Source organism: Pezoporus wallicus, unplaced genomic scaffold (assembly GCF_028554395.1).
Source record: "Pezoporus wallicus isolate ANWC-B61680 ecotype Strahan unplaced genomic scaffold, APGP_CSIRO_Pwel_v1 contig_8705, whole genome shotgun sequence".
NCBI lineage: Eukaryota > Metazoa > Chordata > Aves > Psittaciformes > Psittacidae > Pezoporus > Pezoporus wallicus.
The window spans coordinates 943,431-970,074 of NW_026638439.1; the positions used below are offsets into that span (position 1 = coordinate 943,431).

Below are 26,644 nucleotides of genomic sequence, written 5' to 3' on the forward strand. Positions count from 1 at the left end.
AGCAGGACAGACATTTGAGAAGAAGGACAAGCTAAGGCTGCAGTATACAATCCTCCAAAAGCGGACTACTCATCTCCAAGTTCACTTGTGAAGAATGATGAGTTCAAGGGGAAAAAGTGAAGCTGAACTTAGAACTGAACATGAGGGGTTTTGGCATTTACTCACCATTAGGCAAAGCTGGTTCTATCTCAATGTCTGAGCAAAACAGACAAATAAATGACATAGCAAAAAAATTAACTGACCCTGACCTTTCTGAAGCCACTGGAAAAGCTGCTGCAATGTAATTCATTATATATTCTGCAGTAAATACGGTCCACAAAAGAACGCAGCCTTGTAAATATGCAAACAGAAGAGAAAATCATATTCATAATTTATTTATTATACCAACATGGAGTCCTCATTGCACTATCTGAGGCTAACACAAGCACAAAGGAGTTAAACAGCATGAAATCCTAGGAAGGAAAAGCAGCAGAATTTATAGGTGCTTCACAAATGGGGTAATGAGGCAGAGAAAAGAGAAGATCTCTGCGGACAGACTGAGCCTAAACCAGAGACAAAGTCAAGTCTGTATTGTCTTGAGCTGACATACATTCAGCGTAAGATTATTATTCCCTTCATGTGCTTCATCAGTTTTAGTCTCCATGTCAAGGAGGAGCTCCCTGTCCAAGCATGTCCCAGCCTTTCCATGGAGCAAAGGGCTTTAAGCCCTTTCTGCAAGTCTAAGTGATAAACAGAAGTTCATCGTTAGTGTGAGGTGTCCCTGCCCATGGCAGGGGGGTTGGAACTAGTTAAGGTCCTTTCCAACCCTAACTATTCTATGATTCTATGAGTCTATCATGGCAGCAATACTTGGCAATCGCAGCTCTACAAACACCCCCAGCGAAGTTTCATCTATAAAATGAACTACAGCCCCTTTCCCACACTAGTGTCTGTGCATCAGTTGGTGTGATTTGGTGCCACCCCTTCGATGAGCCTCCTCCAAATCCCTGGATGAACCAGGGAGTCTGCTGGCAGGCACAGGGGAGCATCTTCCTCCTGGCTTCTCCATTAGAGAAATGCCAGGATGCTGAGGGTAGGAGAATGTCTGCAGGAGGTGTGAGTAAGGCAGGACCATGGTACCTGGGGCTACAGGCTCAGTGGTCAACTGGTAGCCATTCAGAAAATGTTACTATACATATATGATGGATAGGATGGCAATACAGATATTTCAGATTGGATTTCCACTAGGATGGAAGTTTCTTTTAGTTACACTTCTAAATTGCTCACACACTTTGAAACACCCCATCTTGAAGTGTATAAAATAATCAGTGAAGAGTGAAAGGATTACAAAAAACATCTACTCTTGAGTCAGTTACTGATGCTCTACACACTACTTCCATGGAATTCACAGTCTAGAGAACAAACCAGCTTTGAACTCACAGCTTCTCAGAACGTTTACTGGCCTGAAACTCCCCAAAGGAGCAGATCTGCAGCCGCAGGAGCCAACTGCTACTGCTCCCTCTGCACCAACTGAGGAGCTCAGCCGTGTCCACCACCAATATTAATGTTCCTTTGCTGGGAAGGTCTCCCTGGAAGCTGCAAAAGACCTGGCTCGTTTTAGGTTGCAAACACTGTAAGAGTTTGTGGAAAGGCCTTTTTAGCCACTGTTCTGGTCTGCAGGCTACCCCACTACAGAGCACTCTACACTGAATTCTTCTCTGAACTAAGGTGACCAGTTTTTGAGAAGCTCAAGACTTTAATGGTAGGTTACACAAGGTCACTTAAGGGTTTCCCAACCTCCTTCCAGCTGTCTAAGCCTACAGGATAAAGCCCCCTTAGCCCAAAGCAAGGCTAGTTCATACTAACTTCTACTCATGGTCTGTACAATGCAGCACTTCGCCGCATTACTGACCGCTCACTGAATGCTTCTCAAATCAAAGGTATAAATGCACACTACACGGAATGGCTTACATTAGTGCCATTAATTCCTACTTTCAGCATAATCCCTCATCTGGGAGTTATTCCAAAACATAGGAGTTAATGACACTAATATAAACCATCCCAATGTAGCATGTGTTTCTTTAGCTTTTATTCCCATGACTAAATGTCTTTTTAATGCACTTTTATTTACCATGATGGAAATAGTTTTTCCTGCTTTACTCTATAAGAAGTCTGGGTCTGTCACATTAACCCTTTTCTGGGCAAAGCTCTGTAGACGTATTTCCCATTATGATCCCAAAATTAGAACCTCATGTTGACATTCCAGCAGTGAACTACAGCCCTTTCAAGTGCTGAAAGATGCATAGGGAAGCCCTGCAAAGGAGGGATGTTAACTGTAGGTTAAGGAATCTCCTTGAGACATAGCGCACAGTGCCCAGCCAGGCTGGGAAATGAAAGCCTGGGACTGAACTGCTTTGGGAGTCGAGGAGCAAAACAGAGCTGCAGAGAGGCTTTGTCCTTCTAGTGCACAACAGCTTTTGGTTATATTCCCTGACGACACTGTTAACCAGTGATGAGGGGTTGGGAATGAAGTGCCTTTGGATTTTCTCAGAGGTGTGAAATACAGGCAGAGAAATGGAGAAAAATACTGCTATTCCCCAAAGAAGGCATGGAGAAATTCCTGGTGAAAAAATGTGTTTTCACTGCAGGAAGTGGTTGAGGAGGAAAAGAGCTCACAAAAAGTAATGAAAGAAGACAAAATGTTATTTTTGTCTCCATACTGCTTTCCCCACCTCCCAACCCCCCTGAAGCAAAGCCAGTCCTGTAGTAGGACTTTTAAGTGTGTTGTAACTTTCATAGCATCCCAGACTGGTTTTGTGCTGGAAAAGACCTTAAAGCTCATCCAGTTCCAACCCCTGCCATGGGCAGGGACACCTTCCACTAGAGCAGCTTCTTCCAAACCCCTGTGTCCAGCCTGGCCTTGAACACTGCCAGGGATGGGGCAGCTACAGCCTCTCTGGGCACCCTGTGCCAGCGCCTCAGCAGCCTCACAGGTGAGATGATTATCATCTCCTGCCTAACATCTTATCTCAATCTTTCCTCTTTCATCTTAAAGCCATTCACTTTTGTCCTTGTTTAATCTGCCCTCCTCTCCCTCCCAGTCTTTAATTCCCTTACAGCCTGGCATTTACAAGAACTAAATACCTGCATCCACAGTGAAGGAGATTTACTGTCTGTAGGCAACCACTGGCTCTGTGCTTTAGCCAAAACCTGTGTTTCCCTCCTGACCTACCCAGAGAAGGCGGCAACAATAGCTTCTGTGCTTTGGAAAAAGAGACTCCCAACACATGGGATCCATGCCCTTGTGCTTTTACCACAGTTGGCTGAATTGACACTTTAATTTACCATGTTCTGACTTTTCTCTTGTATCCAGAAGATAAAGCAAGACCTTATGAAAGGCAGCTTTAGATACATGGACAGGGACTTATGCTTTCCGCTGGTAGGCACACACAGCACTGCATGTAAGTACTGCATGAAGGGTTAGTAACATGCACCAAATGTTCTGGTTCTCAGAATTTCCCTTTTCTCCAGATCCCTCCACTAACTTTTCTCTTTCAATCCTGTTGTATGCTCACAATCTCACGTCCTCCCTCTACTGCCACTGAGGACAGGGCAGGCGAGGAAGAGCAGGCATAAAAGGAAGGACTGGAAAAAGGGATGAGAAGTAAACCCAAAGCAATTTGCCTCTGAAGACTACAGTAAGAAAACAAGTTTAAACATGCTGAAATTTTCAGTTCTCCATTTACCTAATGCTGCTCAAGAAGCAATCTCCTTCATAAAGCCTTTTAAAGGAAATATATAGAGAGCTGTCCTCAAACTATGCTTGGTGGTTTTCCAAAGTGCATCCATGAAGCAAATACCTTCATGCAGCAACCTGGCACTTCATTAACCCAGCATTTGAGCAGACAGTGTTTCTACCAAGTTATACAGTATATAAATACACGGCACATGAGCAGCATAAACATGGCACAGTTGCCAAAATAGAATTCTGTTTTGTAAATCTGAGACTATAGCTGAATTTTTTAGAGAGACATAAATAATAGAGGGACCAGCTGCTCCCAGAAGTCAACAGACTTGGGCCTAATAGATGGCTTTCAATAAATTCAGGTTAAATCCTTACTACAGAAGATGTCTATTGATACCTTCAGCTAAGACTTCAAAAAGCACTAAAGTGTTTTGAGGCTCTCCCATTTTTATTATTGGAGAGATCTGGTTCAGAAATTTCTCTAGTAAGTAAATTCCTGCATCTGCTTAGTTTCTTACAGTAAAGATCATTTACCCTTTGGGTTTAGATTTGGAACAGAAGAGGTTGAGCCTGAGATTTTTGTGGGGAACAGGGAGATTAAGAAGAAGTAAGTTTTTAATTTAAAATGAAACTGTTTGGAATATTAACTAGTTGATCTGAAGGTTCGACAACGAGTGCCGTAGGCAAAGAGCTTGTTCTTTGGCATGGACCCCCTTAGGGGAGGGGGAACTCGGAGGGAGGGCAAGAATGCAAACCTCGAAACATCAGACCTGTCATCACAACCACCAGAAAATCAGTTATCAGCAGTACAATTTCAATCTTGGCAGCGAGATAATAAAGCCACAGTAAGGGTGAACATAGTGAATGCTGACAGAAAATGAGAGAGAGAAAGAGTAAGATGCAGAAGTAAATCCAGTTCTTCTAGTAAACTCTGCTTAGTTACAGAAGTTAATGATAAAAACATGCAGCTCTACTTTAGTGGTTTTCTCTTACCATTAGAAGTTACAATGGAACCTACTCAAAAGAAACAGACTTTGCTAAGAACATCCCATTAGGAACATTCACATGCAGTTAGCTTCAGCAAAGCCCCCCTGATTTACAATAGGCTCTGGAGTGTCAGGGTCTATTCTGTGCTCAGGGTAAGACCAGCAGAGGTGAAAGGCAGCAACTATTCAGCCATGGTGCATGGCCTTCACTGGCAACTCTTGGGATGAGGCAGAGGCACAAGTGAAGAGAGCCACAATAGAAACCAGCTTTGAATTATTCTAGCGCAAGATACTAGCTCTCCTTACAACCCTTGCCTCATTATATCCTCAGACCACTGCAGCTCAAACAACACGAGTTGTGCATTCAGGCCCTCAGCTGATACGCCTTTACTTATGATAGACAAAAAGACAGAACTAACTGATTAACAGAGCTACCAGCATGGCAGGCAGTGAAGAACCCAGCCTGCAAGTATCAAGGCACTTATTTTTTTTTTTTTATAATTACCATTTTTACTTTTTGAGACAATGAAAGTAGGATGAAGGATTTAAACCCACTATGAAGCAATGGTTTACTTAACCTTGGACACTGGGGTTCTGGGCAGGCAGGCACACATGACTCCCTTCTTTTGTGTGTGCAAAACGAATTCCTGGCTCCTTTTGACCACCAGTCAAGTTCTTGTAGTTCTCTTGCCTTACAATTCAAGAATTTGCTGTGCTTCCTTCCCAAGAACTATTTGGGAGCAATATTAATAGTGACATTATTAGGAGGGAAGAGGCAACCTGAAAGCAAAGGTCTCATTAACTTCCAGTGGGAAAATGTGCTCAGCAGACTCTGTGGGCCACTGGAAACTTCCACCCTAAGTCCACAAAGATCCTGGTGAGGTCATAGGGTGAACTACACTTGTTGGACTCTTGGGACCACAGTTCTGGACTTTTCAGAAAGAAAAACTTTCAGAAGCATAAATGAAGAGGCTCAACTCAAACTCATGCAAGTACTCAGGTTTTTGTAAGGGGATTCATTAGAATCCTGTTTGTATATGCCTGCTAACAACCAGTAGGTGTTTGCAAGAGGAAAGCAATGGGCTGCTGACTTGTTGGAATACCATGTGCTAGGGATAAGAAACACTCTTTTGGGTTTATGCACAACTGAGTGTTTTCTCTGGAGGGTGCACTGCCAGCAGTGATGTCTAGCTTTCACACTGCTGTTTATGTGAGTATCTCCATGTTACACACTAAGTACAGATCCCTCAAATAAACAGAGATTTATGAGTCTGCTACTACTTCAAATAATACACCCAGTCCTTGATCAAGCAGTACAGAGCCATGCTTGAAAAACTAGAAATCTTGGACCTATTATCTTCCCAGGTACAGCTCCACCCAGGAAACTGTTACCTACATAACTGCACGTCTTTAAATCCCTCTCATTACCTGCTCCCTCTCTTCATAGCTTCTTCGAAGTCCCACTGGACTTGGAAGTGCAGTTCAGTAGACTTGTATGACACAGTATGTAAATTGATCCCTTTTCTGGTTGTGTTTTGTTTCTGTTGTTTCTTTGTGGTAGCACTCCCAATATGATGTCTCGTTTCCAGACATTCAAGGAAGCACAGCCTCTGCTTCTAAGGACCCTGGAATCAAAAGACAGCCAGCTGGCTGGGTAAAAAAAGAAGAAAAGTTAAGAAACAAGGGTGGTAGAAAGGAAAGTGGCCGCTGTCTTCTCCCTTTTGTCACTAACACCCCTTTATAGGCAAGATAAAAAGCAGCCAATGAAAAGCTCCACTATTCATTTTCGTCGGTACTGAGATCACAAGAAATCTGTTGGTTTTTTTTTTTCTCCTAAAAAGACATGCCAGTAACCTTTAAAAAAAGGAGGAGGAGGAGATAGGGCTGCTTTAGGCTTCTCAAGGATTTCCTGCAGGAAGTAGGTTGGAAAATGATGGAGACAACAATATGTGCTTTTTCAAATGGGATGTCTTCACGGATGTTTTATTTTACACACCACACACATGCTCTAAAAATAGATGACAAAGCCCCTCAACTTAACAAAAATAAAGAATCAAAAATTCCTGCAGCTTTTTCTCTAGCACACAGTAAGTGCACAGTCTGTCTTTCTTAAGTGCAATATACTCCGCTATCAATTTGTGCACTGGACCATTTTTCCTGAAAGCAATATCCCCAAACATAATACAGCATTTATTTAGCTCTACAATTGCATTAAGAGTGTTTGGGAGTTTAAAACAAAATGAAGACAAATCAAGAGACCTTGGTAAAAGAGGAAAGAAGTGTATTACATCAGATTTAGAAGACTATGGAGATGGAGGGAACCACAAGGGACTAGGTCTGGCGTCCAAAGAGGTGAGACATATGAGAGGACAAAAGAAAAGGCCAAGCCAAGATGTGCAGGTGCAGGCTGAGGCATCTATTACCACCAGAACACACAGACTTCTAGTTCTCCATATGGTAACTCTGCTATTCTAAGAACTCTACCCGTCTGCAGATAAGAGATCCTGCTGTTCACATCTGATGCAGGAGAGGAGTGGGGCTGCATCTTTTGTCTCAGGAGCACAAAGAATGGCTTGATGCCGAGTGGGGGAACGGCTGTGGAACTCATACAGGTGTTTGCTTGATCAAAGCTTCACTCTCCAAAGAGCAATCTCCATTTTACACAGGGGAAACACTGATACTCATGAAGCAAATTAGAATGAGGTTTGGAGTTTAGAGCTAATCCTCTCGATCTTGTTGGCTTATGGGTACATCCTGCAGCCACCTAGCACTTCAGTTTGATTGTCCATGGAGCTACAACTCTCATTGTTTGAATTTTCACCTGTGGTTTGCAGAATCCGAACTTTCTCTAAGAAGTAACCTTAAAGGTACCTTAAAGTAACCTTAAATGAAGCAAATAATTATTTTAAATGAAGTAAGAACAGCACAGATTGTTTTCTTACACCACCAAAACCAAGCTCCATTCAAGAACGCTGCAACAGGAATTACCAAAAATGCTAATAATAGTCCAGAGATTCTGTGCATCAACTGTCAGAGGCAAAAATAAACCTGAGGCATGCTGAAACTGTTCTATTACAGCAAGTTGACTGGGTTTGCACTGCAAGTCTCTCTGGAAAATTTCACCTGCTAACCAGACTAATGCTAAATTCCACTCTCGATTTGTGTATGCCCTAACATCCCTTTTTAGGTTTTAATAGTAGCCAAAATTAGAAGAAGCCATTATCTCAAGCTCACTTTATATACAGAAAAGAAGTCCTTTACAAAATTCGCTTACAGGTCTATACAGGTTTAAACCTATTACTATTGCACAGATTATGTACACCTGGAGAGCAGATTTGCTTGCATGTTATTAAAGAATTTCAGCATCACTCTTGCCTACCATGGCTGCACCAGGCATCATATACACAAGTGTTAGTACACAACAGTAACTGATTGAGCTACTGAAAAACAGCATTTGGCACAGGAAACTGAAAGCCTACAATGCAATTAGACTTATTAATGATATTACCCACAAGGATGCCAAGTGGGATGATGCTCTCTGTCATATGAGCACCCTTGTCTTCATACAATACACATCCTTTTGCAAATGCCAGTGACAGCTCCATGACAACATGGGAAGCTATTTTCTAGGCTTTGAGTCTGCATTTCTATTTATCAACAGCAACATATGTACTTGAAGCAGAAGCCTTCTCATTTAGTAAGATCTCACTTTAACCCAACTACTCCCTTCTTACTGCTGTACCAGTGTTGGCTGAATCTTTTAAGATTCATCATGACACCCAGGAAACACAGAATCAAACAAGTTGGAGAAGACCTTAAAAGATCTTAAGGATCACTGAGTTACCCCAGGAAACATCTTGCATCTCAAAGTTAGCCATCACTTTGGAAGACTATATACTTTTTTATCCTACCCATGCATACACCAAGAGGTGTTATCCTCCTATTATCCCCTGCCCCGATCTGCTGGGATTTTTAACGATTTGACCCATCCCATCAGACAAAGGCCATTTCAACACTGTGAGAAACCTCCAGCACTGCTGCACATCCTTGCTACACCAGATCATAAATCTCCCATATCACCTCTTGAACGTGTTCATTGCCTGAACTGAAGCTCATATCTCTGTTGGTCTCTTGAAAATATACCAAGTGCTGTAAACGGCTGAGCTCACCTGGCACCGAGCACCAGCTCTCCAGATCACCACTGGTGCCTGCACACTCATCTCCAGCCAGCTGGCACACTGCTCCAAGCATGCCTGCCCCAAAGCACACGAGTGCAGCAGAACAAAGGCAGTCATTGGAGAAAGAGGCACACAACTGAGCTCCACAGGATGTGCACACACAGGGCTTGCCCTCAGCAAAGCAACTTCCAGCCCAACTATGACAGCAGGAGACACTGTATGACTGCAGCGACCGTGCCAGACATTTGTGGCCACCCTGACACCGTGCAAGTGAGCATCAGCAAGTCATGCTTGAAGCATGTCTAATCCAAATGGCAGTGTGGAAGTCTGGAAGCCTATCTGGGCATTTTTATATATAGACATTAGCCATGATGAAAGAACAACGCAGGAGCAAACACACCAAATGTTGAAAGTATGGACATGGCCACACTTGTGTTGGCCAGGAAAATATAAACTGTCACCTTTCTAATAAGCCCTGCTCAAAGCATATCCTTCTGTAAAGCAAGTTGGCCAGACATTTATCCTGGCCAGAGCAGAGATGACTTTATTTTTGATGAAAGCTGGCAGGAAGGGAGCCAAGGAGGCTGAGCTGCTACATGTTTGCAATGAGAGAGGAGAAGCCAAGTGTCCATCTTCCACCATCTTCTGTAACTGAACAGAGGGGGAATGCTGCATTGTTCATTTGTAAGTCAGGACACAGATATGCTTCCCCACACTACAGCTCAAGGCCCATAGATCATTTTTAGCTGAAAATTGGTTCCCACAGACTGGAAGATCTCAGAACTTTGGAGCAATCAAAATTCACTCAGTTTCCTTCACCTGTTCTGCTGCATTGTCCAAAACACTCTGTGCACAGTTTATCCAGTGTGGCTTACATTGCTTAAACATGGAAAGGTTCTGTACAAACAAATCCCTCCAAGGAAATCTATGGGGCTTAAAATACTGGACTACACTGAACTCTGGAACTGATGGCAATAAACTCTTGCACTTAATAATTAAGATGAGTAAATGAAAAATACTCCAAGAACTTGGTAATTCCAGCAGCCAGGCCTTCTTTTTTTTGGCATGAATTCCCCCTTTTTTCAGCCCTTCTATGTGAATCCTGCATTTGGAGGATTTGAGGGACTAGAATGGGTTACAGAGGAGGTGGGGGATGCTGTTAGTATGTTGGTGCACATCTGGTAAACCCTCCATAAGAGGCGTCCACGATGAAGATGCTGCTCTGCTGTGACACCAGCAGCCACACTGTTGGACCCACCTCCCTCCCCACCATGTTCCTATCAATCCACTTCCCCCCGCCCTCCACTGTGGTTTTGTGCATTGACTGATTATATTTATCACACTTGTAGTTCACAGGGCAATGGTTTAAATTTCATTCAATCCACTCCATCTGGGAGTGCTGTTAAAACACACCCACAAGCACATTTCTCCCTGTCACCCCGCACCCCCGCAGCGAGCAGCCATCTGTACTCTGGAAACAAATCCGACAAAATTATTCTAAATTAAAAACTCATTTTAAAAGAAAAGTAGTATTAAACTGTTTTATAAACATAATAAACCACAGTAAGCCTTGGCTGCAATAAATATCCAACTTTTGCCTACAGCTATTAGAATCCACAAGCGTATTTTTAAGTTTGCTAGCAAACAGTATATTTATTCTGACCATGATTTGTCTTCTGTGGTTTAATGCTCTCTCATGTTTCTTTCATATGTTTACAGAGGTGGGGGGAGAGAAAAAGAGAGAGAAAGCAGGCTGTCCTGAAATATGTTACAGATTCCTGCAAGCCATAATGGTTCTCTGAAGGACTGCCACTTCTTCGCAACAGGGTCTGGCTCGGCCTCAGGACAAGGATATCAAGTAGACTTGGATTGTTCTTCTCCCCTGCTTCATTTACCATTGATGAAATGTGGTCAAATCAGGCATGGGAAAGAATTAAAAGGAGAACAAAAGCAAGTTATGGAGGTTGGAACAGTGGAGATTGTGGAGAGGCACTATGATGGGAATTTGCTGCCTCTGGCTGAGTTGCCCACCTATAAGAAAAGGCACTCATGGGAGATTGTGGAGGGGAAAGGATAGAGGACAGTAAAATAGGAGGAAGAAGAAGCAGTTCAGTGCAGTGACTGCAGACAGAGGCAGCCACAGTACAAAAATGCATGTTAAATAACATGGTTCGGTAGCAGGTGGTTTAGCCAAGTGGCACAAGACAGCACCCACGTGCGCTCCATAACTCCAAAGACATCAAGACACTGATTAGCTTCTTTTGTACAGAAAAAAATATCCTATTTTAACATCCCAAAGGATGTTCTGGTTCACTGGCAAATTCAGATGAGAAGAAAAAAAATCCAAAACATTTAACCCAGGTTGTGATGTTAACCCATCAGAAAGAGGTACCTTGTTGGGTGTGTTGACCTGTGACATGGGAGCTATGACACCTTAATGGGAACCTCCACAGAAGGCTGGAAGTTAGAAGGATGTGAAACTATCTCACCCAGGGGGTTCCCAGGGCACAGGGAGATACCTGGAATCTCCCCTCAACCACTGATCTTGTCATTTCCATTATGGCTCTGCAGGTTTATGTCAAACCCCTCTGCATATGGCCATGCAGTGATTTCAGAAGTGCAGTTGACTTTTATCAGATGTTTCGGGTTACATTTCTATAAACAGATGCAACATGCTTCAGCTGAAGCCTCTAAGAAGTCCTGCGTATTGCTTTCAAACGCCTCCTATGGAAATCCTGTGCTATACTGCTGATTAATTCATGCTTTATTCCTCAGAAAATCATTGGATTTTTACTTAATAATTACTAGATTTATTATTTATTATTATTTATCATGACCCTATCTTACCTAGATGTGATCTGACCACAACAAAGTTGGCCCACTCAATGGTATCCAAAAAGATGGACACCTTCCATGTAAGACCACCACCAGGGTTGATTTGACTGGATACTCTGAAAGTTACTCTATGTGAATTAAAAATAGAATCAATGCACTAAACTTAACTAAAATGCTATTCCCACTTCCAAGACAATTATATCTCATGGTGCATGAGTAACTACTGTAAGGTTTTCACTGGCTGGAGTATACAATGCCCCCAAGTGCTATCCAAAAAAAGAGGAAAAGGGAAGTGAAGGAGGGCAAAGATGTCACATAAAAAGCCCACACTAAAGAATTTACAAGCAAGAAGAATAAACATCCTCTTTGGGAATTACTCTCAGCAACACAGCAAAGAATTACAGCACATAAACTAAACTTACATAAACAGTCTAATAAAATCCTGGGACTGATTTATGGAGGAGAGATGCCCTGTAGTGTACTTCCCTGGACAGCAGCTCATGCTCAGGAGAATAACTATGTTGTAATTAGTAAAAATCAACTGAGTATCCCACCTAAGCGGGGCCAGCAATAAAAGCCAAACATAGAAATAAATAACCCAGAACAATTAAATCAGTCAAATTCTTCTTCCTCTAGGAAGATACAGAAAGAGCTGGAAAACTCTGATCTTTCCTGAAAAATAATCTCTATAAATATGTGCAAACACAGATTTATCCAGTATTTAATGCAAATATTCAGTTCCCTGGCAGTAGTGACCTCTGAAACAAAACACAGAGGCAGGATTACACACATCAATGCCTGATATGTTGCAGATCGGCACGTCACACAGGATGGAGCATGCTTTCCAGTGACAGGGTTGATACCTGCTTTCCACACCAGGTTTTTCTCAGGTTTGGGACAAAACTGGCATTGGCACAAAGTTCAGAAGATAACACCTCAGCGTACAAAGCCAACAGGAGAACACCAGTGCCTTTGCCTAAGAGGCAGGCAGCCTCTCAAGCCCTATGTGCCACCTTTGCACCTTGCTCTGCTCAGCAGCCACTTCAGCCTAGTACCTTATTGACACGTACTACTGGTCCCCTGACCCCGCCTGGCCCAGCCACTGGGACGGCTGCAGAAACATGCCCTTGGAGCAGCATGACCTACGCTTACGGTCACCAGCATCTCAGAGAGAGAGGGCTGGAAAGACACACAACAGCAACGCACACAGACTCCCTGCTGGTTTGCATGATGAGATCCATGTCACGCCATGCAATCACAGCTCTTCTGCAGAGAATCTGTTTTAAATATAAGCCTTCTTCATGCACATAAAGTACAACCAATGCCAGAGCCTTTTGCGATGGCTCATTTAGCTTGTAGTCCCTATTTTTCTCCTCTCCATGACATAGAAAGCCTATGACACTGGTAGTGATGCTTGTTATCATAATTACTTTTTAATCCTCTCACATAACTGATTGAAACACTGCAGTGGGGCTCTGATACACAACATGGGATGGGATTGACAGCATAAAGGTGGGTAAAGAAGGGCTCCCCATCTCCACTGTGTATTAAAAAAAACAGAAGTGTACTGGAGGAACTGTGTTACCCAGTAGGCTTCCTGGAGGGGTCAGTGCTACTGATAGAGGGGCAGAATTAAAGTTGTATTTGTACAGAAGGGTGTCATTTGGGCTCACCAAGGCCTTGAAGGACCTTCATGCCACCACCGGCTCCTGCCCATAGTTAATGCTCTTTTACAGGCTTTCATGAAGCCTCATGGAGAATAGAGCTGGGAAATCAGTGAGGCTCCTTTAAAACAGATTCTCCCAGAGAAACTTCCAGAAGGAGAGGGTTTGAAACAGAACTAAAGAGTGCCATCTGCTGCAAAAAGCTGGAGAAACCTCAAAACCCTGCGAGAGAGACGCCAGGGCAGCGGCAAGCACTGGCTGTGGCACTGAGCTGTGGGCAGGCACAGAGCTCAAAGACTGCTTGTGGATGAAGGAACAACATTTAACATGTGGGGTGCCTGCTCCCCTTGTCCCATCTCCAGTGTTGGCACTCATGTCCCCTGCGTGGCTGTAGGGTCTGGGTGCTAGCGTGGCACTTCAGGAGGACAGAGCCTGAGGCACTGAGCTGCACCATGGTGGTCAGGGCCCCGCAGCCCTGCCTCTACCTGGAGCTGCCTCTGGTCTCCATGGAGCTGAGTAGGGATGGAGAAAACAGTACAACTTCATCTCCTGACAGGAATGTGCTCGCATTGCCTTGTACTCTAGTATAGGAACTGATAGCTCAGAGGATGCTCAAGGGAGACTAAAGGAGCAACTTCTGATGTTTTCCTCAGCACACAGAGTGAAGTCTCGAGTAAAGCACAATTTAGAGTTAGTTCAGCTACTTGGGACAGCAAAGCAATGTGTTGGCTCAGGGTAGAGGGACGGCTCTGAGGGTTAAGGACAAGTTTCAAGCACCATCCTGACCTCCATCTCTAGGCAGCAGAGTCCTGGCACAGCATCGTGTCGCCACATGCCCACCTAGCCTGTGGAAGTGCCATCGACCTGCAGGTCTCCCTCTCCCTGGGCATGGCACTGCTGCGGGATGCAAAAACACCCACTGCAAATCCTGAACAACTGATGCTTACAATGGCACTGCTGTTCTTGATCCTGCATTCCTTCCAGGTGCCTTTTGTCCCTTTTTTTCCCTGCAAGCACTAGAGGTGAGTTCCATGCAGCGTGCTGTGCCCGTCCTGGTTAGCTGCCTGCAGATGGTGCTACCGACCAGCTTTTCCCCAGCTCCAAAATTGTTTCCCTTCAATCGAAGGGAAAAGCACGTACAGTATGAACAACACACGCCGAAGGGAGCTGCTCACTTCCCTCTAGTGTTTTCTCAACCCTGTGCACATCGTAACACGAGGCTGCAGTATCCGAAATGCTGGGATGTAGCATTAATTGTCCACAGCAGCTATATGACCTTTGGAAAAGCAATTTCAGGACTGTGGAAACAGCAGCTGCCTTGGTGGAGCTACAGGCCACACAGTACCCGTGTTTGCAGGCTTTTAACTACCCCAGGCAGGAAGCCAGCCCATGCAAAGCCCCAGAGACAGGAGTCCCCGATGTGCAGCACAGTCACTGCAGTGGCCCGCACTGCGCTGCTGCACCTCTCACCCCTCCTGCACTGCACTGTCTGCTGCACCCCTCCATCTCTCCTGCACCTCTTCATCCCTCTTAACCAGGAAGCCCAACCGGTACAAGTAGAACTGCTTGCAAGCTAAACCAGATTTTTTCATATTGCATCCATCCCTATTAGAAGTAGGGTTTAATCCTTATTAAATCAATCCATAACTTTGTAAGATACAACAACATTGCATCTGTTTCTTCACCATCACTGCAACTTCTTTTTAACAAATCTGATTTATCAGCCAAACTGTATTATAGGTAAAACAGGTGCCAAAAATCCCACAAACAACAACAAACTACCCCTCTTGAGTTACAAGTTTCAAACCCATCACCGGATCACATACTCTGATGTTCACACATAAAAAGAAAAAAAAAAAAAGAAAAAATATATTCTAAGGGAAGAAAAGTCTTAAAATTCTGGCACTTTCACGTTATATTTGTGTGAAAATCCTCCCCCATTTTATTTAAGTATACAGCTTCCACAAGCACAGCTGAGGTACCTACACAGCACAGCAGCAGCCATTCTTCAGGAGCAAAATCACTATATACAGAAATCCTCTTAAAATCAACTAGAGCTGAAGAAGCTGAGCTGTCTTCATAAACCGGGCTGCTTTTACAGCTTTATCCTGCAAGATGCCAAGTGTTCCAGCTCCAGCTCAGCACAATCCTTCAGGACAAGCTTAACTTTAAATGCAGGGAGAGTATTGCTGAAGTTAATGGTGCTGCCCAGGGCTTTAAGATTAAGCACACACTTAAGTACTTTGGCTAGACCAGGACCAGTACTTACAAAGATCAAGCGCTTAAATTTTAAAGCCTGAGAGTGTACATTCAACTGTTTGAGACTGTCAAATGTTTGGCTTCTGATTATTACTGCAAGAGAAATGTTACATCAAATATAAACCCCTGAATACCTATTGGTTTAGAAAGCCCAAAGACAGCTTGTACTGGCAGCAGAGACTTGCTTACAGAAAACAGACCTAATAAAGCGACTTTTTGTAAAAAATCCTATGGAAATTTCATAGGGAAACCCAAATTCTGCATCTTCCTGCCCATCTTTATGTTCCACAGGAGGAAGTGGAGACCGAGAGCTTGGGTAAACTCCTGCTCTAACTTGGCTCAGAACAGAAGAGTAGCACATCCTCCAGGCCAAGGGACAGCCAAGGGATCTCATTTCAGGGAAAGCTTTAGGCTCAACAACTACAAACTTCAGACACCACAGCTAATGCTTATTGTGCCAAGAGGACAGTTTCATACATTCCTCTATATCTTCCTTCCATCCTCTTCCTCCTTCCTTTGCACCAAGACTGCATTTTTGCTTTTCTCCTACAACCTGTTTTGAAAGCCTTGAGGAAGCAACAGTCTCGTAAAAGCAGTTTACGAGATGCTTCATATAAAGGGCTAACAGGCTGAGAGGAGCTCTTAGCAAATGCTGAAGAAAGAAGTTGAATTGCTGTACACCAGCACAAACCAAGTGAGATACTGGTGCTGATTAAACTGGCACTGGTTACCTCACCTCCTTTTAACACATTTTTTTCCCTTCTCTTAACCTTGTTTTTGTCCAGTGTGCTGTAAAAGCAGGAAAAGGCTGTTTATTAACATTTTTCGTATCACAATGAACTGTATCAATGATCATTTATAAACATAAAAAGGGTTTGATCCAGCAAAACCTGTGAGTATATCCTGAACTGCGCAAAGAAAACATTCTAACTGTAAACAGATACCATGCCCACCTTACCCAAGATGAATAACCAAAGCCCGAGTAACTGATGTATTGTGGGGCTGGCACTGGTGTGCACAGCATCCTTGTAGATTGAATACATTGAACAGATAGAATTACAGAAGTCCCAGAAGAGAATTCCATTTTATGGGGTTTTTAGGTTTTACACAACTTTTTCACAAATCAGATATATGGGCAGGACACAGGATAGGACCCTGAGCCATTCCACCTACTCGTACACAGAAGATAATTTATTTCCTATGAATTATTTACATTGAACAAAACCTTCTACGCTGAAGGCATAAATCCTTTCACCACTGGAAATGACAAATAGAAACAGGGTTTGATGACACTTCCCGGTCTCTCTCCCTCTCAAGCCCTGTTCTCTAAAGCCATGCCAGGAGCACAGAGCTGGTCAGCACTGAGGGGATGGCAGATAACTAAAGTGTTTTGTCTGCAGCTCAGTCAACCCAGAGCATTTCATAAATCATAGCTGTCTCCATAAGCCAAGTGTACTGAATTCCCAAGTATTAGCACGCTTTTTGTATCGCCAGCTACTAGCAAGGGTCAAACCTGCACATCAGCTTTCGCAAGTGCACTTTGCACCTCCAAACAGGAGTTCTCACACATACAAAAGAGACTGTTTTGTTGGGAAACAACTTCCAAGGCAGCCAGGCTATCTTGGAGAAAAGCTTTGTACTGGAAAACAAGCAAGGTATCAGTAATCTCTGCAAAGGCCAAAAGAAGGACATCCCTGAAAACACCCTAATTCCACTCCCATGACTTTGGCTCACAGGAGAAGGTCTCTAATTATCTGAGCATGTAGAAACACTTTCTTTAAATACAACTGTCCCGAGGCTTCATTCTCAAGTAAACCAGACAAAATGAACTCGACTGACTTAAAATAAAGGGGGGAGGAGGAGGGGAGTAAAAAGAGAATTAAAGGTATGTGAGAAAATGTTTCTCAGGCTCTTTCTGGCTGATTGAGCTAATTTACTGTGGAATGGGCAGCAGACTATCTTTAGATAAATGCTAATGAGGACGTTAATGCTTTCTTCAGTCTGGCTGCTACTATTATGCTGAAAGGGAAGGTCAACTGCTAATAAACCCAGTTAACAAGCCATTCTGAACTTCACTTTAGCTTAACACTCTTCAAAGTTGCAGTCATTAAATCCATAGGCTATTAGGAGCTGCCCTCCTGTTTTCACTATGAGCGAAGGCAAACTTTCAATGTAGTCATTAATTGAATTAACAGACTCTAATCCAATTTGATGTAGTGTAAATTGAAATGCACATAAGAGCGAAGATGTGTGTAGAGTTTTCCCTCTTTCAGGCAGCTTTGTGTCAAACCACTTTTGTTATCATCTCTTCCTGCTCCCATGAAGGGTGCTCTCATGTATATAACCCTTAACATCAGCTACTCTTTGATATGAATATAATTTGCTATAAGATGACAGAGGCTGGGAAGACAAAAACATGTCTTATAGCTTATTAAACTCTGTAGCTTCAGTGAGACAAACTGGTAAGCAAGGATCTCAGAATACACTGCCACCATTACACTCTTATGCTTCTTTGAAGTAGAGAAATAGCACACAGGCTTAGCAGACAGGGAACCTTGGTTATGGAGATGTGATGTGGATGGTGCTTAGGTGGTAGGGAAAGAGATACCTGAGCACCATGTTCGACATCAAGTGCAATAGCACTGCTTTAAGTAGCATGAATTTGAAGCTATGATATACACACCAGCCTTTATACAGCAGAAAATGGCTGATGGAAAGCCATACAATCATCAAAAATATCTGTATAAAACCTATTTTTAAAGATGCCAGGAGTGAATCACTTCATAAAGTCATGCATTACAATCTCAGGAAGTTTAATGGGCACAGTGGAAAGGAGCCCCATCTGTTCCACCAGGCACCCTCGCTCGAACTGGGAACACGGCATGTGACAAGCAAATGGCACAAACCCACAGAGCTCCCCATCCTCGAGCACTAGCTGTAGATAGTAATGGTTGAAACAGAGCAGGAGAACTGCCTGGTGTTAAGACAGGACAGCACCTCCCTGTGACTGTCCCTGGACTGGTGTCTGACTGGTATTGAAACATAAGGAAATCAGCGCATTTTCCCAGTTAGATTAAGTACAGGAAGCTTCAGAATGATTCCACGCAGGACACCTTGTATTTCCTCCATGAACTGGCAATATGACCTCTCAAACCACTCAAAAATCCAGTACCCTGTGCTCATTTTAGCATACAACCGTGTACTTGCCTACGAGGGTGAATAAAGTACTATTGCTGCAAATTTAACAGGGAAATCAAACCAGTCTGGGATTCTACAACAACTAGAAACCATCTGGGTTACTCATTAATTCATATAAAACACAAAGGTGAGGAAGCTAAGACAGGTACCTACATACAAAGTACTGGCAACAGTGGGATGGAGCTTTTCTAAGCCTACAGAGACCATTTATAATATTTCTTTAATATTGACCTGCGCAACTGGCTTCTCACACACTACCCGTGAAGAAATGCAAGCTTCCATTATCACAGATATGAAGATATAAAACCACATTCAAGATGCAAGAGGACATCTGGAGAGGAAAATGCATGCATATCCAAATCACTGTGTTCTTTCAGAAACAGAAAAATACAATGGAGCTTTAGAAATAACTAAATATAGTAATTTTAGTTCAGCTGTAATTAAGGAAGAAAAAAGCATGACTTCCCCCCATCCTTTTAAGAGTCATTGTTCAACGTCACAGCGATATTCAATTATTCCATATAAAGAGCATTTACTTTCTTTTCTGCATTATTATTATATTATCCACTATTTGTATGACTACAGAATGAGTAGTAATACAGGCCCCCAGCTGAGACTGACAGCCCCCCTCTGCTTGCCACTGTGAAGACATATGGCACAAAAGCATTGCTGAACTGCTTTGTATTAGCGCAGATAGAGCCTGGAAGAAAGGCAAGGTTGGGATTTCTATTTCACGGGTGGGGAAATGAAGGCAAACTGAAAGGAAAAAAAAAAGAAGACCCAAGAAGTTCATAAATGATTTCACACAAGAGTGGTTCCATCTATTATCTGCAGGCAAGTCTTTGTGGTTTTCATGGACACATTTACAATGCTGAAGCAGGAATTTTAAGCCCACATCCAACAGTGCTCACTAGAAGTAGGTTTCACTACAGGTCCCTGACCAGGGAACCAGCCTAGAGATGACAGTGTGAAAAATTCACCCCACTGGGTGCTTAATACCAATGTTTTTTACTCCTGGTTCATAGCACGGACTATGAACACAAAGGTAACAGCAGATGGGTGCAGAGGGAGCTGAGGCAGTAGGTGCTGGAAATCCCTCTCTTCTCAATAAAACAACTGAATTATCTAAAAGCAAAGAGCAGAATCCCATACCTTTGCAGCTACAACAGTACATATCAACTGGCCCAAACACTTACTTTCTGACTACAGCAAGGTTTCAAATATCATTGCCAAGAGAAGTCCAATGTGTAGCTTTAAAATGTGAATATTCTGTCATGTGCCATAATTCCTCTTTCCTAGAGATGCTTTTATCAGGAAGATTGCAACAAGGAAAAATATTTTAAAGGCTGCAGTGACAATGGTGGCAGGAACAGGCACTGGGAAAGCATCCTGGTTTAAATATCCAGGGAAAACTTGCAGGAAAAGGTCTCTGCAGCTTTTTCCCAGTTCCAACATGCACAGACACGGAGTCAGACAGGAACCAAGATGTCCATCTTAGTGGACAGCTACCCCTGCTGATAAGCAGAAGACCTCCAAAGCCAACACAGCCATAGGATGTCCACAAAGCTTTCGAGCTCGTCATGGCAAAAACCTCCCTGCCTGTGGGGTGCCTCAGCAGAGAGGGAATGAGGCAAAGCCGGGCTGATCCCACACCGGCACGCCGCATGGGGCACCATCTTCAAGGACAGCACCAGTGCCAGAGCAGCATTTTACTTGCAAGAACTCAGCCAAGCAGCTAAATCTGGAATGACACCAAGAGTTTAGTGTCTGTTTGGTTTAGGGTTTACTTACACACTGCCTTCACCATGTCTAACCAATGGGGAGTCCATAGGGCTCTGAAAAGCAGGAAGAAAGCAAGAAGCAGATGGTTTCACATCCATGTGCCAATGTATTTCTGGATTAATTTCAGGTCATGAGGAATAAGGAGTCCAAATACCAGGTATATCTGATACAGCACAACACAGACCTTTGCTAAGGTCAACACTTCTTTAGCACAGACAAAGCAAATTTGATGAAAATGTATTTGTCCTGGGTTCAGCAGTAGCAGTCATTTTTCTCCCTCTTAGTAGCTGGTGCAGTGCTGCGTTTTTGACTTTCAGCCTGGGAACATCGCTGATAACACCGATGTTTTTAGTTGCTGGTCAGAATAAACATTCTGACCAAGGACTTTGTGAGTCTCATGCTCTGCCAGAGAGGAGGGGAAGCCAGGAGGAAGCAGAGACAGGACACTTGACCCAAACTAGCCAAAGAGGTATTCCATACCACAGCACATCATGCCCAGGATGTAGAACTGGGGGCAGTTACCCGGAAAGGCTAGATCACTGCTCAGTCAGGCTTGGTATCGGTCAGCGGGTGGTGAGTGGTTGTATTCTCTTCCCTTGTTATTTCCCTTATCATTATTGTTATTGGTGGTAGCAGTAGTGATTTGTGTTATACCTTAGTTACTGGACTGCTCTTATCTCAACCCGTGGGAGTCACATGCTTTCGATTCTCCTCCCCATCTCTCTGGGAGCGGAGGTGGGGGAAGGCAGGGAGTGAGACGGAGACTGCGTGGTCTGATTTACAGCTGGGCTTAAACCACGACAGTATTTTAAAACCATTTAGGGTACACAATCTGGTTCTGTCCTGTTCTAATAAGTGCAGGTTTAGTAAAGGGTTGTGTGTAGGAGTCTCTGTAATTACCAGTCACCAAGTAAATCCCAATACATGAGACCCTAAAATGGCCAGTGACGAACACCGCTTTCTTCCTTCTCAATCAGTATTGTTGCTCTACAACAGGCAACTACTAAATTTGGTTCTAAAGAAGAAGAAGGAGGAAACAGAGTGACAACAGAGCTGATTTTGCTGGTACCCACACATCTCACCATGGGATAACGCTGCCATTCCCCTGGCTGCACAAGGACATTCAACTCCGAACTATCAGTGAGGGAGGTTTAATTCCCCTACAGAGTTGTTAGGTGTTGGTCCTAGAAAAAATAGTATCAATATTAATAGAAGACGACAGGATGTGAGGAGTCCTGCTGGGTGTATGCCACCAGGAGGTACCAAAGCTCACACTGGGATAATTAACAGATCTTTTGGAATTCTGTGTATTATAGCATTTATCACTCAGGAATCTTAAAATACATTTTAAATGTAGTCCAAACTCAGGAAAAAAATTACATATTACTGCAGCATTTTTCTATCTATATGAAGTGAAAAGAGAAATGGAAGCAAAGAAAAGCACCGAACAATACTGGAACAGTGGCTCTTGTTCTGCAGAGAAGGGAGTAATAGAACTCAGTAGCTGCAAACAGAAGTTCAGGCTATAAATAGCGTGCTAATTTTTAACTGTGAGGGCAATTAACCACTGGAACAACTTCCTAAGGACTGCAGTGGATTCTCAATTACTGGCAATCTTAAAGTGAAGACCAGATTTATTTATGTTAAAGATATGCTCCAACAGAAATTACACCAACTCCTGCTGCCCGAGTTGTGCAGAAGCTCAGTCAAAATGATCCAAACGGTCTCTTTTGGCATTCTGGTCTCTGATCAGACCACACAGCAGTCCACAAAGTAAGGGGGAACCTGCAAGGAAATACACTTACAATGGCACCAGTGCTGAGTATGGGACACCATCATTGCTCTAGAAAGGGCCAACATTGCAACTCAGGACCAGCACAATGAAAACAGTACTTGGTTAATATCAATTCAAGACATAGTCTATTCTAATTCACCTTTGCACTAACAGAGAACGGAAATTAGATGGGGCAGCACCAAATTAAAATATATTTCTTTTATGAAAAGTACAGGCATAAAATTACTTCTGGTATACAAGAGGTGTATGGGGCTTTTCATCAATTTGGGGGGTGATTTGTCACCACGCTTTGGTTTTGGCTTGGTTTCCTATTCTAACACATAGCTATCAGTCTTTTCCTACCTCCCAGAACGTGCTTAACTTGTAGACCCCATCTCACCTAAGTACAGTGGAACACAGGGAATTATCAAAGAACTTCCATCGTTTGGGGAACGGAATAACTGGGTAAAAGCTGGAGTTGAGCAAATGACCAAACTGCAGTTGTGAGCCCACACTGGAGAATAAAGGGAAGAGAGGGAAGGAGACGGAAGCAAAACAGGTCCAGAATCATACTGTGGCAACAGCAGCAGACACCCAGATTTCCACAATGACGGTGACAGGGTGCAGTAGCTGTGTTTGGTTGTTTTTATTAAATAATAACACTATTTATTAATAGGTGTTATTATTATCTAATAAGAACAGCAGCAGGACAGACAGGAGCATCTCCTGGCTGGCTGGGGCTGACACACCCAGCAAGCAAAACCCAAAGCATCTGAAACTTCTTTGATTCAACCCAATCCTCTCCAGCTCATCTGGTGCTTTCACAGGCTCAGTAACGGCCCAGTGATTGATGCCTCCACAGCACCTCCCCACCAAGCCCAGCGACAGCTGAAAAGCTCCACACCAACATGCCAAGGCATTCTGTTTGCAGTTTCATTGTAATTTGATGCAATAAGTGTTGATCTCAATTCACTAAACATTTGTGTCAATTTGCCACACAGTTTGGTTTAGTTTTAAGGCATTTCTGTTGAATAAAAAACAGGCATTAAACTATAAATTAATGAGTTGTTTTACAAGCTTAAGGTACATTATTCTCCTTCCAGCTATCTTCTGAACTGCATCTTCACAGTTTTTCAGTGATGTGAGGAACAATTTTCATCATTAAAATGAAACTTTCAAGAGTGCTAACAGGAAAGCCCACTGGTGCTGGTAGGTGGTGGAACATTCCTAAGTGCATTATGAACTGTATTTATAGGAGCTGTCTAGCCATTTAATGGGTTCTTGAATGATTTGCTTAGGTGTTTACTTTTACTAAAAGCAGTTTATAACCTCTGCTCTCGTCTCTGAAGTCCCTCTTAAATCATTCTGTAAATACATCACAGGGCAATGAGAGAGAAGGACTTGAGTTTCCACCTTGGGCTCTCTTTTCTGCTTACCCTAAGGGATCTGCAGTCTCTCTGTTGTCACAGAAATAGGCAACGGCTGACCTCAATATGGTGCAATGTAATACCCAGTCAGATTCAGATCAGCGCCTTAATCCCCAGTGGAGACACTTTCACTACATTCATTATTTTCTGGGGATTCTAACAAGGAAACCCCTCCTGGTACCCGACAGCATCGCAGCAATGAAAACCCCCCAGGGTGCCCAGCACAGCACGCAGCTCCCACCACGGCCAATGGAAACTGGCTACAGGAAACCTGGAGAGAGGCTTTGGACAAGGGATGTAGGGACAGGCCAAGGGGAATGGCTTTAACCTGCCAGAGGGGAGACTGAGATGAGCTCTTAGGTGGAAGTCCTTCCCCGTGAGGGTGCTGAGGAACTGGCACAGGGTGCCCAGAGAAGCTGTGGCTGCCCCATCCCTGGCAGTGTTCAAGGTCAGGTTGGACACAGGGGCTTGGAGCAACCTGCTCTAGTGGAAGGTGTCCCTGCCTGTGGCAGGGGGTTGGAACTGGATGAGCTTTAAGGTCCCTTCCAGCACAAACCATTATAAGATTCTATGGAAACACACTCTACAACAGGTACTCCTGACATGCATACCTACCTCTCTCAATTCGCACATACAATTGCCTATCTTTGTGTTTCAGAAGCTTGGACTGTAAGGAAAATCATTATCAAAATCAAATACTGGCTATTTTCTCCCACCAATGTCCAACAGATGCTTTGCCAGCAATGTTTTCTGGATGTGGCACCTACCCTTCTATCAGCAAGAAGAGTCTGGGGCTGTTCCTCTACCCACCTCCTGCTCTCCCATATATTTACAGTGAGATTCCAGCAACAGCACTGCTGCCAGTGTAATCTGTCACCTCCAGGCCCTTTCATATATCAATGTTTGACTGCTTTCTATGTAAAACAGGTTATTAACTTAATCAGAAATTGACTACTACTACAAACACCTTTTGAATAAGGTCAAATTAAGATAGAAGTCCTTGCTCTTTCTGTCTCTCAGCAACAAAGACTATAACCGGGCTGCTAAACCTGCCATTAATGTCAGCGTGCAGATTAAATGTCATTAAAGGCAATTTGTCACTTACATACACACTTATCTCAATCTAATAATTAGCAAAAGGTCAGGCAGATAAACCAGTATATTTCAATCCACAATAAATTTCAGCTGCAGGAAATGACAAAATACAAGTTTAACCATATATACATCTATTTGGGTTTGAAACAGATATGTATAATTAAATCCAGCAAAACAGTATCATCTGGTTTAAAGACCTAACTGGTATCAAGCCTTATGCTGACACTTAAGCTGCAAGGAAGCCAAGTGCATGATCACAGTAACACCCCAGAGGAGCGAGCACAGCAGACCTTGCTTTGAGGTGTGGGACAGGTCAGTGGGCACTACCCGGATTCCATTGTGGAATCCAGATTCCACAGCTGATGCTCACTGGCACTCTAGTGTTGAGCCTCAGCTGATACATGAAGCACAGGTGAATAAACCACAGGGACTGAACTGCCTTCTGACCTTACCAGGTGACGCCTCAAGTTGAGGTCTCCAGCCTGCTGACTCCATGTCAGGAGGCAGATGGTAACAGTGCCCGAGCGAGAAAACAGCTGGGGATCAAGCAAAGCCTTCAGTTCTTTGCCCTGCCACATCCACAGCTCTTGTGAGATTCGTGTGTGCTTCAGAATCATAGAATCAACCAGGTTGGAAAAGACTAAGATCATTGAGTCCAACCATTACCCCAGCACTGTCAAGCCCACCATTAAACCATGTCACTGAGGGCAAACTTATTTCCCCTCAAGTTCTCCACTCACAGCCACCCTTCATCTGCCCCCCCCAGTGGCACACACCGTATAGCTGCTGCCCCTACCCCTCGTGGACACCCCTTATCTCCTCTCACAACCACACCTCATGCCCCACAGCCGCCCCTCACAATCCATGGCTGCCCTTGCCCTCCCCCTCATGATGCCCCCTCATGGCCGCCTCTCCTCTCCCCTCACCTCTCCTGGCCACCCCTCCTCTTCCTTCACCATCTCCCCTCATGACCACTCCTGCTCTCCCCTCATGATCTCCCTTCATGGCCACCTCTCCTTTTCCCTCATGATCTCCCCTCATGGCTGCCTAGCCTTTCCCCTCATGATCTTCCCTCAGGGCCGCCCCACCTTTCCCCTCATGGCCACCCCTTCTCTCCCCTCACCTCTCTTGGCCGTTCATCCTCTTCTCTCCCTTCACCATCTCCCTCCCCTCATGGCCTCCTCTCCTTTTCCCTCATAGTCTCCCCTCATGATCTCCCCTCATGGCTGCCTCTCCTTTTCCATGATGATCTCCCCTCATGGCTGCCCCACGTTTCCCCTCTCCCCTCATGGCCACCCCTTCTCTCTCCTCACCTCTCTTGGCCGCTCATCCTCTCCTCTCCCCTCACCATCTCTCCTCATGGCTGCCCCTCTCTCCCCTTCCCGCCATCGGACTGCAGCTCCGCACAGGCAGGGAGGGGACCAGCACGCTCCGTTTCCCCTCAGGCCATGGGCGAGGTTTTGCAAGCCAAAACCTCCCGATAGAATCCGAGCTCTGCACAAGCTGCCGCAACTTCACCCCGGCTCCCCTGGAACGCCTCCTGCTCGTGGTGCTGTGGCAGCGGGGTTGGCGGGCTTGCTTTGACAGGGAACACGAGAGCAGGCGGTGAACACTGCACCACCAGCGCCACCAAAGGCACCCGCTGCCGCTGCAGCCCCTACCTGTGTGCTCCTGCACAGGCTGGGCTGCGAAACCTGCCATCGGAAAGGGTTTCCAGGAAAG

General features: G+C 44.2%; 1 protein-coding gene across 9 annotated transcripts in view; it reads right to left on the reverse strand.

Moving 5' to 3' along the window:
- Positions 1-26,644, reverse strand: part of AUTS2 (activator of transcription and developmental regulator AUTS2) — a 733,350-nt gene that overhangs the window by 432,316 nt on the left and 274,390 nt on the right. Inside the window, exon 1 of one of the 9 annotated variants that reach the window (XM_057410704.1) lies at positions 25,370-25,458. The exons of the other annotated variants lie outside the window; for them this stretch is intronic. Within the exon in view, the coding sequence (XP_057266687.1) occupies positions 25,370-25,417 (48 nt within the window). The 5' untranslated portion in view covers positions 25,418-25,458. Of the gene's footprint in view, positions 1-25,369; positions 25,459-26,644 lie in introns of those variants that run through there. 9 annotated transcript variants of the gene reach the window in all.